The 14404-nt window shown below is 40.8% G+C and overlaps 1 protein-coding gene across 1 annotated transcript in view; it reads right to left on the bottom strand.

Annotated features, from left to right (window-relative positions):
- Positions 1-14404, bottom strand: part of BABAM2 (BRISC and BRCA1 A complex member 2) — a 127711-nt gene that overhangs the window by 89166 nt on the left and 24141 nt on the right. Inside the window, exons 5-6 of the mRNA XM_081905417.1 lie at positions 11123-11317; positions 9721-9795 (exon numbers count right to left, since the gene is read on the bottom strand). Of these exons, the coding sequence (XP_081761543.1) occupies positions 9721-9795; positions 11123-11317 (270 nt within the window). The remainder of the gene's footprint in view (positions 1-9720; positions 9796-11122; positions 11318-14404) is intronic.

The following is a 14404-nucleotide window of genomic DNA, read 5'->3' on the forward strand; positions in this document are numbered from 1 at the left end:
GTGCTACCCAGAACCAACATAGTAACCTTAGTGAATGCAAAGAGGAAAGCACCATATCCTTAAGAGATGCAAGATCAAAACACACCACAGTGTATTCTAAGATAGTCTACAACAGGCTTGGGGAAAACTGTGGCCCTCCAGATATTGCAGGCCACCAATTCCCTTCTTCCTGCTCATCAGCCATAAAGATATGAGTTTGAATTCAACTATCTGGAGGGACACAGGTTCCCCATTCCTGGTCTAAACTATCTACCTGATATAAGATCTAATTTGGATTAATAATGCCAGGCACAGACAGTCTTCCTAACAGATTATGATTCTAAACAGGCTTGACAACAGCACTTCTTGGAAAGGGATCTGAAAGGCAGTAGAAGTCTTGCCCTTCCCGCAGCCTCTGTAATAAATACACAAAATAAAAAGCACCATAATGTTGGGCATTTAAAGCAGGGTACATATGTCCTCCCAAAAGTACACAGAGCAGCTTGATTGCAATCCTGCCCCCTCCAACTTCTTCCATGAGACTGAGAAAGCCTGTTCTTTCTCACAACAAAATGTACGGTTTTCACATCATAAATTGTTTGGCTGCTGCTGTTTTTGGTTAGCATCCTCCTGCAACTTATCCCCATGGGAGAGGCTATCACAATGCTGCGGCACATAATATTCTGCATTTACATTTATACCCGGGCACAAATGAATCATAGAACTGCAGAGTTGGAAGGGATCCCCGAAGGTCATCTAGTTCAACCCCCTGCAAGGCAGGAATCAAAATGCAAAACGCAATACAGGAAACAGATTCTTAGACTGGCAACATGTACTGTACAGTTTCTCCTGCATTATACTTTTAACTGCTTCATCATCTATTAGATCACATGTTTTCTGTCACTTGAAATAAGCAGGAAACACCGTCATTTAAACTGGCTACCTAATAAACTACTCTTCAAAGTTTTCAAGCAACCACTTCAACCTATTTTGTATTTTTAAAAAGACTATTCAGGAGAAACTGTTACTTATTTTGTGAGTCTGCACATGCACATATAGTAATTAGCATAGTATATAGTTGTTCATGGACTAGTATAGTAATTAGCAGCCAGAAAGTGCATATTGTGAATAACAATTTGCTGCAAAGGCTCTTTTCTGGAATATTATTCTATCACATACTGTTTGAACGGAAATATTTTTCTCCAATAAAAGTTCGTTTTACTCCTTTCCCAGCCACACAAAACAGGAAGACATAACACATCGCCTTTTATGGTTAGAAAAATCAGACTGAGGTCTTAACGTTCTTGGACAAGCAATGCCCACATTACTACCAACACTTTTTTTTTTACTTAACAATCTTTGAAGAGGAAGTCAATGCCTCGTATGCTCTAGGCTAAATAGAGTTATTAGCAAGACAGATACTGACAGAAATGCTTACCAGAATAAGGTCATTGATTAATCAGGCAAGGAGTCTGCTACAGGAAAGGAATTAATGTATTTGCCGAATGCCACTTAGGGCAAGTTCACACATTTGCAAAAATTAAGATTTTCTGTGTGGCAAGGTGAAGACCCGCACGCGACCCTCCACCACATATGACTCAGAAATTTATGATCCTTTTTTAAAAATTAAATAAATGCAGAGACCGCATAAGAGTGGGGATACTGCTGGAGAAGCAATGTAGATACAGACCTGGAGTCGGCTTTGTCACTGCAGCAAATGGAAGCCACTGTATGAATGAGAACTGTGTGCATCCACATGCATTCAGAATCATCTAGATCAAATGATTGCATTCCATGATGGGAAGAACACAGTGACCTGGTTCACATAACATGTTAAGCCAAACTATGACATAGTGTGAACTCAAAGCACATGAGCTCCCAAAAAGGACCTCATGGCTTCTTTGCTCCTTCCCAGTCATTTTGCTGCTGTGTTGCACTGAGTTAAGCCATAGTTTGGCTCACCATGTCATCCACGTGGCTTAGCTCTCTAACAAGAGACTAACCGTGAGCTGTAACCAAGGTTTGTCCTACGGTTTATCCAGCAGAATTAAAACAAGTCCAGGTTTATATGACATGCTAAGCCAAGGTACGGCTTAGTTCACCATAGCAGCAAAATGACTGGGGGGGGGGAGTAAACCCATCACTATCTCCTCTCTTGAAACCAGTGCATTTGTGCTAAGCTATGGTTTGGTTTGGCTTAGCATGACATGCAAACTAGGGCACTGTACGAATCTGCTCATCCACAGCCATAATGAACCTGCAACAGGTCCCACTATTACAGTGATATTTTCATCAGCTAGAGTGGTCAGGAAAATCTCTGCAGAGTCATTGCTCCTATATCCATGGATAGGCCATTTTACACCTTAACAATGTTCACAACAGTGCTGCTCCTAGAGTCATTGGTAGCTTTCTGGATGGAGTCAATCTTGTCCAGTTAAGCTGAACCCCAAACACTGACGCCATTATGAACTTAACAGCTGTTGTTCAACTCTACTTGCATATATAGGTTTACACAAATTCAGTGTGGTGTTTCAGCTCAATTACACTTATCATATAGATATTGATTAGGGAAAACTTTTTGCAGTGTTATGTGAGATAAATATGAAGGCAGGGGCAGCACACAGTGGCCCACCTGCACTCTACCACTTCTGTCCCTTCAGATGAAACGTGAGGCAGAAGTCTCCCAGTTTCCCACCTACTGCAACATTTTTTTTCTGGCCTTCCTTTCATATACCGCTGCCTTCTCATGGTTTCCACGTAGTTCCCTTTTGGGCACAAAATGATGACCTTAGAACGGGAGCAGCTCCTACACCGATGTGCCTTTGCTTATGTTACGAAGATGAACTACAGAGTACTTGCAAGGCATTTATATGCAAAGGCAACATGGAACATATGACAAAATAAGGAATATTTCAAATCTTATCAGATCAGATTTGTGGGGATATTTAACATGTCCAACTCTTCATGATCTAATTTAATAAATCAGAAAGTGGACACATTAACATTTAAATAAGCATTGTAGAATGGCTGAAATTAAATGGAATTAATTTTCATTTGAATACTCAGCATTATGAATACTAAAAGAGTGAAAATTCTGATTGGAACAAGCTTCTGTAGCAATCACCGTTTGAGGTTAACCAACCCACCAGCCCCCAGGGTTCTTCCAAACAAGTAACTGATGGTTTATGTATCATCAGAGAGACATCAGTCAGCTAAGATGATTTTTCCCATCTGTCTAGCATTTTATACAACCTGAAAGCACTTTTCAAGAGAGGAAAGGAAATTTGCTGGCTCAAATAATAAATACATAAAGCATACAAAGAAGAGGGCATGCTTGCATGACTGAGTAGCAGAAAAAGTAAAGAAATTTGAAAGGTGGGAAGAGAATTCTGTTATACGGTCTGAATAAAATACTTGTTGTTTTTCAAGACCTGTGTGTTTTTCTTCTCTTTTATCAAAACAGTCTTTGGCTTTTAGTCTTTTCCTCAGGAATTGCCATACTTTTCTCATTTCCCCCAATCCACTTAACTTTTTCTATCAAAACCCTAGCAGAGGAGCACCCTTACTGTCATTGTACAAACCTGAGTCATTCATTTTTCTTAACGTCTTACTTCATGATCGATTACCATGTCACCCACAGTCAATCATTCTCAACCAATACCTTCCTCTTGGCATCCAGGAAGAAAAGATGACACTCTAACAGTTTTCCCAACTTAGAGATGCAATAAATCACTATCAAGTTGAGGGCTTATTTTAATTTTTTTTATATATAGAAAAGACAAAAGAACTGAGCCATTTCTACACTCATAAGCCCTATGCACCAGGTGGAAGTGTTTGCATTACACTACTTGAATCAGATTTACCATCTTGTCAGAACCTGTAATCATGCCAATTCTGTACTGTAGCAATATAAGCACTGATTTATTATACTGGAATGCAATGGCTATAAAAAATAATTGCAGGTTATTACTCTATGGCATCACCTATTTTCCTCTTATCCGGATCAAAGCATTTTATACAAATGCCTGGCCACACACGAGATCTAAAAAAACAACCTATTTTCTCAAATGATTTCTCTTTCCATGTCAGTAAATTATCTCTGCCTACATATAACTCATGTTAAGCACATATGTGAATACGCTATATCTATCCATTTCTCCATACTTATTTCTGGCCTATCAGATATAGCTATTATTCATAACATAAAGAGCAACTTCAATCAAATATGGGACCCAAGTTATTCTGGTTTCAGTGACTGAGGGTTACAGCCTTAATGCCACAAGTATCCAGAATCAAGGAGTCAGTCAGTATGAAGGCATTTGTATTGTGTTAGGGGTATGAATTGACTTTTTAAAAAAGGGATCTCTACATTGTGACCAATACATGTAGCACAGGGGTGTCAAATTCAAATTCATCGGGGGCCGCATCAGCAGTTTGGTCACCCTCAAAGGGCCGGTTCAAGTTTGAGTGTCTTCAAAGCCCATGACACCTTTAACAGCCGGATTAAGTAATGCAGAGCTTCTGGTTCATGGAACACTACACCTTGATTTCATTTGAATACATATATGAATATAAAAATTGTTTCCTGTTTGGCTTGGTGTTTAAGTTACACAAGATGTGCAGGTTTTAATTTTTCTCATTCCCCAAATTTTAATCGAGCATTTGTTTGGATTTTTTCCCCTTTGCTACCTACCCTAAACCTTTGAGGAGGCCGGGAACTGATGGCTGGACCCTGTAATAACATTGAGGAAAAAATTGCATGAAATAAACCAATTCCTTATCAGCTTTTTTTCCATATATAAATTTTTGCAACACGCACCCTGCGGAAGCCGCGCCTGACGTTATTTATGTATCGAATTTACTTTTGAATCGCGAATCCCCAGAGGCAGAGGATGCTGTTCATTGGGCAGCGCGGAAATGCGCCTAAAGAAATAAATAAAGAAAAGAAAAGCAAAAGCACGCTGCCCCGAGCGCGCTCTCAGTCTCCCTCTCCCCAACGCGCGCGAAGCCGGCTCTGCCCTTCTCCGTGTTCCTCCTTGCGCAGGCGCGCTGCGCTCCCGCCGGGACTTATTTCACCCCGGCGAGCCCGAAAAGAAGTTGAGAGCAGCAGCGGCAGCCTCCCATATCCAACCCCGCCCTCGCCGTGTCAAATAAATCTCGGCTAGGTAGCTGGAGGAGGGGGAGGTCTGCGCCTGTGCAGAAGGGACCCGAGGCGCCCTGCGCGCACGCCACAGCCCAAGCTTCCCTCACAGATATATATAGACCAGGCTCCACGGGCCACATGACGAGGTCTCGCGGGCCGAATTCGGCCCGCGGGCCTTGTGCCTGACACCTGTGATGTAGCAGTTCTAGGATACCAAGCAGGTGCTCAAATAAGGAGTGAGCAGCTGCTTTCCAAGATTTCAGGTAGAAGACTTTCCTAGTCCTGCTACCCAACATCCTTTAACTGGATACTGAGGACATTTTACATGTCAGGGGCATGTTTTTCCTTTGCGACTGAGTGCCACTGTGAGTATCAAGAGAAGAGGGAGACCAGACAAGTATGTACACAATCCACAAAGGGCAGGGGCTACAGCAGAGCATCTTTTGGAACGAAGCCTTAGGCACCAGGCTCCGCAACCTGGCCACCAAGCTTACATGTGTGTCTGACTACCTTGTTCTGATCCTACCCTCTGTTGGGCAGAGTTCAAGGAAAGAAACCAAGAAATAGCTGAGAGGGAGAATCAACAGATATAATGCTTTTGTTTCCTGTTAAAGCACCAAGTAGATTTAAAGACACTCTCAAGGCAAATCTAAAAAAAAAAGGAAAAGAAGTAACATAAGCAATGATGACTGGGAAACACGGGCCTGCGAGCACTCCAGTTGGAGAACAGCCTTTACCAACGGTGTCATGGACTTTGAAGAAGCACACACTCAGGGTGAAAAGGAGAAACGAGCTAAGAGGAAGGCTCGTTTGGCAAATCTTCACCATGATCAACTCCTGCTCAGAAACCTATGTCCCCACTGTGAAAGGATGTGTAGATCCAGAATTGGCCTCCACAGTCACTTATGGACTCACTCTTAAAACCGTTTCCGTGGAAGACAATCCTACTCAGCTATGAGTGATCGCCGAGGAGGAGGAGGAGGAGGAGGAGGAAGAGGAGGAGGAGGAGGAGGAGGAGGAGGAAGAAGAAGAAGAAGAAGAAGAAGAAGAAGAAGAAGAAGAAGAAGAAGAAGAAGAAGATTGAACTGAATTGAGAGGAGCATGGGGGAAAGGGTGATAAAAAACTGGAATTGTGCACAGCATAGAAGATGACTGTAAAAATGCCTGGATTTATGTAGACTTTTGGGGCTGCCCAATAGTGATTGTTCCACCCCTGTTGCCTCCGGCTCCTTTGCCCCCTAAATAAGGCAGCCTTAAACAATTTGTAACATTAGGGAGAGTGAAAGCAACTGAAGAACTACGGGTGAGAGTGCAAGGAGTCACTCCCATTTCTGAATTATTTTAATCACCAGGGAAATAAAGGATTTTGGGAAAGTGGCCAATACCCTGACCCAATTATCTATAGAGAGCAGTGGGAAGAAAAAACAGGACCCCAATGTTGTGTGTTGTGTTCCAATTAGTTTCCCAACAGCCAAATACTCTGAGCACTCTGCAAAGAGCAAGGTTAAATCTGTGACTAGTTGACCATCAATATCTTTTTCAGTTCCACTGTCACTGCTACACAAAGCGTTTGCTTGTCCTTGCAAAAAAGAGACAGCCAAGACGGTGGTTCCCCTGCAGCATGGATGCATGGTCCAGATAAACCATGCCTTCAGTATTGTGGGCCCAAATTTATGGAATTTCCAGTTGTGGTGAGAGAGGCCTCCTCCCTGCTGCACTTTTTATAGTTTTTTAAAAATAGTTTTAACTGATTTTTACCTTTTCCATATTGTATTTTCTGTGCATTGCTTAGAGATGACTGTAGTTAAGAGGTATATAAATCGTTTAAATAAAATAAACAAAAATGTTTGAAAACCTTACCGCCCCCTCCCAAATATTCAGATTAAAAATCTGGCACCATAGTAAGAAACTGAATAAATGGTGTTGAAGTGCTCTGATGCTTGTCCTTTATGGATATAAGAACATAAAATACAGGATTTCAGAAGCAAACATCAGCCACCCTGTGTCAAGGATTTTTGGACTCAAAGGTTTTAGGAGTTGATCCAAACCATCTAACGTCAACATATGGCTTTCAAATCGCCATAAACCAAACCCAAGAGGAAATGGTAAGCATATTGTTCTTTAGCAATAATGTTGCAAGACATTAAAGTGGTGACTCTTTAAAATTCCCAACTTATATAAGCCTCAGATTAATAGTTACAGTAAATCAAACAGTAAATCAAGTATTTAATTTCAGGCAGAAAAATATATTAAAATTTTATTGCACTTCTGGGTATTCATTTCAGCAGTCATAAAAGCATAACTTATTTGATAAGGCTGCATATATTTCTTTGAGTTGGACTGCAGACAGCATGGTTCCAATCAGTTCTCAGCAATTACAGTTGTACTGACTGCATAAATAGAATTTAGAAGAAATAGCAGGGGGAAGATATTTAATTTCCAAGGTTCTTTAAATTGTTGGACCTTTACAACTGCTGAAGAAACAATACAGTAAAAAGCTCCTTCCAGGAGTTATTTTCCCTTTGTGAAACCATCCAAAATTAGTATCTACAAAATGTAAGGTAAGGTGGCAAAAGTACCTTGTACATATAGAAAAAATTATTGAAGTTAATTCACTGTACTCTTCTAGAACTGACCCCATACATTTGTAAGACCATTAACGTGAGCTTTCATTATGAAACATGCACTCCCACACATTATTCAGTTGGAAACACAGTTTGCACACTCAATAAACTCAATTCATATAAATGTGAAGAGTTGTTTGGACTATAATACTTATCACTTAATTATTTCATTCTGGAGGTGAACAGAAACATTTTCAGTGTCAAGAATTTACATCTTACCCAGTACAATACCCCAGATTATTTCCTAAATATATATTTTGCCATCTGATTTCCTAACACTGATTTCTGATAACAGCTTAACGTTAGTATCTTCCAATCTGTGTTTCAACAAAACACATTTCCTATCACTTAGATTCTACAGAATGAACTTGCTGGAGATGCCAGAAATGATTTAAATTAAATAAATTAGAGCTCAAAACTATGCATATCTATTCAGAAGTCAGCCACACTGAATTCAACTGGGATTACTCTCAGTAGAGGACTATAGACTTAGTGTCAAATGAGCACTGACAGGAATCCAATCTTGGAAGATTACAATATGTGTCCAAAACATGGTGAAACTTGGCTAGCTTTCCCTTGTTTCTTTCATCATTGAAAGGATAGCATGCATGCAGTTTACCAATAGTCCACAAAAGCTTCCAAGCAAACTAAAAAGGCTTCAAGAGCTCTCTTCAGACCCACTCCAGAGGCTCACCTGGTACCAACCCTGTCATCGTCTCAGTGCCAGGTAAAGACATTTTTGTTTTGCCCGATATTGGGGGCAGCATCATTTATATGATATTGCACTGTTAAATCTGTGAACATGGAATTTTACTTCCAACTTAATTATTGATCTTTGGTTGCATCTCCTCATTTCCATATAACATATTCTACCCAGTGTATTTTTTCATAAATTCTCCTTCAAGCTCTTGGGCTGATTTGCACGCAATGCCAAGCCATGGTTTAGTCCCACATGGATGAGCCTCAGCAAGTCAAAGCACAGCTTCAGAGTCAAATGATTTCCCCTTCTCCCACTTGCATGTCTGGGAGCAGATTTTTGGCTGTGTTTATTTTCAGTTTCAAATCTCAGCGTAGATGTTACAGAACCTGGCCTACAACAACTGATGACTACTTCCTACATAAGCCAACTTCATTTTGCACTTAATGCTAAGCTAAGATTCTTTGAAATGGGAAGAATCTCCTCCTGGTCACACAGTGGGGAGATGAGTGGGCCTGATGATTCAACTGCCTTTGCTGTTGCTTGTCTATGTAGTGCTTAACCATGGTTCAGTGTTACATGTGAACCAGTCCTTTTGACAGTCATACTGTGTTTTATATTCCTTCATGCAAATTCCCACTGTTTCTCTAGCTCTGCAGAGTTGTCAAGCATAAGTTTGGTAATTATCTAAATTATGTATATTCACTCCCTGTTTACTTAAGGATATATTTAAAAGTGAACAGAGGCAATTTCCTTGGCTCTAATTCAGTAGCTTGAGCTGTAATAACGATAGGAAAGTTCCTATGGGCACCTCCCCCTCAGTTGGCTTGCTGATGCAATGACTAAATTTCAAAGGCTTAACCAGACTTTTCTGATTTTAAGTCTAGTCAGATATTAGGTGTCACGCTGAAAACTAGTAAAGGCCTGTTTGTAAATTTTAAAAAGACTGTATGCTCACTCTGGTAATTAAACTCATTTCATTTCTTCTTTGGGAAAGTATGCCAAAGTAGACAGCAGGGACCAGAAATGAATGTAGAATGAATTTTAAAGTGTGGCTGCAGATAGTCACTAATCACATTGGAATCTGAGTCCAATCATCAGTATTATCCAAAATCATTCTAGTAGCAGTGCCCCCATGCACAAATTAAAAACATATTTTAAAATGCTAGACTATCACTTGTTCCAAGCAGATTAGAATAATTTGAATGCCGAATGTCTCATCAATTCAGATTATTCCACAGAATAACAGGCTAGCTAACACCGTGGTGAATCATTACCTTGAGAAGGTAAGTGGGGATGTTGCTGAAGTCCACCGGCAATTTCAGAAGGAAACGAGCTGACAATTCACCAGTCTGTCAAGTGAAGAAAAAATAGTGAGACCTATGCTGAGCAATATCACTGTACAGCAGAAGCAAGAGCCAGAATCGTACATCAAACTTTTTGGAAGTTTCCTAATGCTTTCCTAACAATTTAGAGAGCTCACTCTAGCCATGAATGAAGCCAAGGATATATTTATAGTTTAGTAAGTAGTAACAAACGTGTCTTATCACAACAGGGAAGGAAAGGTACTCGGAACACCCTTATGACAACAAATACAGTGGTACCTCGGTTTACGAACTTAATCCATTCTGGAAGTCCGTTCTTAAACCAAAACCGTTCTTAAACTGAGGCACGCTTTCCCTCATGAGGCCTCCCGCTGCTGGTGCTCTTCCACCGTTTGGCTTCCGTTACAGACCAAGGTAAAGTTTGCAAACTGGGGCACTACTTCCGGTTTTGCAGAGTTCGTAAACCGAATTGTTCGTAAACAGGGCTGTTCTTAAACTGAGGTACCACTGTAATTATATTAGACTAGGTGCCCTCCAAATGGTTTTTATTTATTTATTTGATTGATACTGTAAGCTCTCTCCCATCATCAGATAGTCCAAGGGCAAATATGTCACAGTTAAAACAATTACATTTAAAAACAAAAACAAAAAGTCAGCAACAAAGCAGCAGTGCAGAAAAATGCAGCAGGAGGCAAGAAATTCACACAGCAAAAGGCCCAAATAAAGACAACTCCCATCAGCCCTAGCAAACATGACCACTGGTCAGGGATAGAGGGAACTGCAGTTCAACAATATTTGGAGAGCAGATCATATATTATTGAGCTGGACCTTCCACATTATACTCATCATTATCTGATAATACTTTTTGCAGAGACAGGCTAAACTGAGTTGAAGCATTTGTATTCTTTGCTATGTTATTTCAACACCCATCTATGAACAGTAAACATAAAAAGAAAAACTCTGAAGGATGTACATCAGACAGCACTGTACAAACTGCAGCCCAGTCAGTAATTTGTTTTCATAAAAAGTCACTTCATGGGGGGGGGGGAACACTTCGACCCCATCCTCCTGAAAATGGTTGCCTGCCAGTAACTGCTGCAATCCTTTTCTCTACATCTGTTTGCCTCTAAATTAGCAGAGCAACAGAGTTAAAGAACAAAAGAGGGAGTAGACAGCAATACGGTAAATTGAGGTCAAGGAAGGTAGGCTGAGGACAAGGAAGGTAAACTGAGGACACCTCACATACTTTAAGAGCCACACACCTAGCACAAATAACCTTTCCAAATCAATGGTTACAGTACCCATGAAGAAAGGATTTCTATATTATTTTGCTAGTAGACTTACAACCACTTACCCAGTTGTTCTTTTTGCCAGCATAAATTTCCATGTTTTCTCCATACTGAGGTTCTTCAAGTAATGTTTGATATTCAAACATGAGGCGAGAGCTCTCACGTAGTCTGCTGCACTGGAACTGGTGATATTGTTGAACAAGTTCTTTTATAACAAGCAGCAGGCATTCTGGGTTTGAGGGATTCCATGAGGCCAAGTTCTGTGTAATGAATTGAGACAATGACCAAGTTAATTCATGAAAACAGGAATACTAATACAGTGGTACCCCGGGTTACAGACACTTCAGGTTACAGACTCTGCTAACCCAGAAATGGTACCTCGGGTTAAGAACTTTGCTTCAGGATGAGAACAGAAATTGCATGGCGGCAGCGCAGCGGCAGTGGGAGGCCCCATTAGCTAAAGTGGTACCTCAGGTTAAGAACAGTTTCAGGTTAAGAAGGGACCTCCAGAACAAATTAAATTCTTAACCCAAGGTACCACTGTATACTGTATACCTGTATACAGTGGTACCTCTAGTTATGGACACAATCCATTCTGGGGTGCCGTTCGCACCCCAAAAACTCTGAAACTAGAGCGGTGCTTCTGCACAAGCGTGGAGCGTGATACAGCGCTTCTGCACATATGTGAATCATGCAGAACGCTTCTGTGCATGCCGCGTTCACAAGCCAAAAAGACACAACATGAACCTAACGCAACACAAGGTATGACTGTTGTTGCTTTTACACTGCCTGACCAAGGAAAGGTTTCGAGTTAGACCAAGCTGTAGGTCATTTCACCTGCTTAAAAGAGCATGGGAGCAGTTCAGTTAGAAGCTCAAGTCAAATGCCTGCTAAAATGAAAACTTAGGGAGAATACAAGACAGATTAAAAAGATTTCTCTCTCTCTACCTAACTGAGGCTATGATATTAAAGATAAACTATGTTAGGAAGAACCTGAAGTGACATTATACTAAAGGGAGTAATTTACTTTCAGCATTAGAAATTCAGAGAAATAAAGTGATCTTTGCTCCACTGTCTCCTATAAGGCCCTGGACAAGGAGCATTGAATTTATGGCAGAAACTAGAGTTTATTCAATCTTCCAAAGATAGGAAGGACTCAAGGACAAAAATAAAATATAAGCCTAAATGTTTAAAAGATAAAGTAGAATTAGGTTCTATCGACAGTGTGACAGTGTGATTTTATGGAAAGCTGGAGAAATTGTGCCTTCAGTATCACCCAGGAAGAAGATGAACTCTAGACAAACGCTGGGCCGTGTTCAACTATAGTACCGTATTTTTCGCTCCATTGGACGCACCGGATTATAGGAGGGGGAGAACAGGGGAAATTTTTTTTTCTTGTTCTCACCCTCTAAAACAAGGTGCGTTCAAGGTACATTCACCAGAGCTTGTGGGGCTGGCGGTGGGGGGAAGCGCTGCTTTCCCCCACCGCCAGCCTCAAAGATCCCTGAAGCCTTTGGAGCGCAGCGCCCCGCTGCCCTGGAGAGGCTGTGCGCGCAGCCATCCCCAAGCTAGAGCAGCGAGACGGAGCCCTCCGTCTCGCTGTTCTGGCTTGGGAACAGCCTTGCTAGCTTCTGCAGGACAGCGGGGTGAAGGCACCCCGTTGCCCTGGAGAGGCTGTGCGCGCAGCCATCCCCAAGCTAGAGCAGCGGGACAGAGCGCTCCGCAGTGTTCCGTCTTCCTGTTCTGGCTTTGGGCTTAGCGGCGCAGCCTGCATTCGCTTTATAGGACGCACACACATTTCCCCTTAATTTTTGGAGGGGAAAATGTGCGTCCTATAGAACGAAAAATACAGTAACTTGTTGCATTAGCGGAGGCCAGCACAAAGATTCCTACTATTGCAAAGGGACTTCTCACTTCTGCCACTCCCATATATATTTCCCAAATCTGCTTCAAAGAGTTGAAAAATCCTCCAGAAGTGTGTGTGTGGAAATCACATGAGAGATTGTTCTGTCAGGCAAGTAGGAACACTTGAGCTAATGGTACAATCTCCTTAGCACTCCATTGAATACAACATATTATTATTATTATTATTATTATTATTATTATTATTATTATTATTATTATTATCACTACTGTTGCTGCTGCTACTACTACTATAGTGTAATGCACATGGCACTTTGCAGAGTGAAAAGAGGACATGTCCTTGCTTAGAAGTGCTTACAAATATAAATTTTATTAGAAGGGGAGAACATAGGAGAGGGGAGGAAAGTATGGGGAACAGGCAATCAACATGAGTAAGTAGGCACCAAGGCTATTTTTCAGTTACACATTAAGTAGAGGAGATGTCTGGAATCTTTCAGTGTGAGAAGGCCTGTGATCCTTGCCACACACTGTGATTTAAGAACTGGTAATTAGGTGCAATGGCTATTGAGGTGTTGTACAGATCAACTGATCAGAAAGTTCACTTTTATCAGATTTTGTCAGCTAAGCCCACAGCATATCATGTAGGAAATCAATCTTGCATCACAAGGTCAGAAATCAAGCAAGCAGACATGTTCTGCATAGTTGCTATTTCCTTTCCACAAGCCTTTAAGCAAACAGCTTTCCCAGAAAGTTGAAGGATGGAATGTGCCAGTAGGGGCTGACATCATTTTAATGAGAAATGGGAATGCCTTCTCCCCCCACTTTTTTCTATTGTGTTGCATCACTAGTATTGTGTTAAAGGAAATGACCAACGTTTTAATAACTGTCCCACACTGGAGTGGAGTATTTTTCCCAAGCACTAATGAGACAGAAAATCACACCCATATATGCTTTTTTAAAACAACTAACAAACATTTAGGGGGGGGGGAGCAGAAAGAGGAAGCCGTCATTTGTTCTTGTTCTGACAGCAGGGTTATTCTTGTCAAGCTGAACAATATTGCATCAGAACAGAGCTTTCAAATAGCTTCACCCTAACACATCAGTTTTAGACATAAAAATCATCTCACAAGATAGCGGTTTTGTTCCAACATTAACTATATTTTTTTTAAAGTAAGTCATAAGAGAAAAATTACTTGGAGGATAAACGAAAATGATGTTGAATCTGATAATGAAGTACAAACACATAAGAATCAAAGTTGGGGGGGAATCAATGAGAATCTTTATTTTATGTCAGACTCCTATATTTTAAACATTTAAGTTAAGTGTCTCTTTGAAAAAAATATATCCTGGTTTTAACTGAAGTCAGAACTTGAAATGTCGAAGTCTGCTTTTATAATCTGAAATGTATTAATTTAAAAATTGCTTTTCCATATAAAAAGAACAAACATCGGTGGGTGTATGTATAAAGATGAAGGCCAAGCATT

The sequence above is a fragment of the Podarcis melisellensis genome, assembly GCF_964234715.1.
Source record: "Podarcis melisellensis genome assembly, chromosome: 3".
Taxonomy (NCBI): domain Eukaryota; kingdom Metazoa; phylum Chordata; class Lepidosauria; order Squamata; family Lacertidae; genus Podarcis; species Podarcis melisellensis.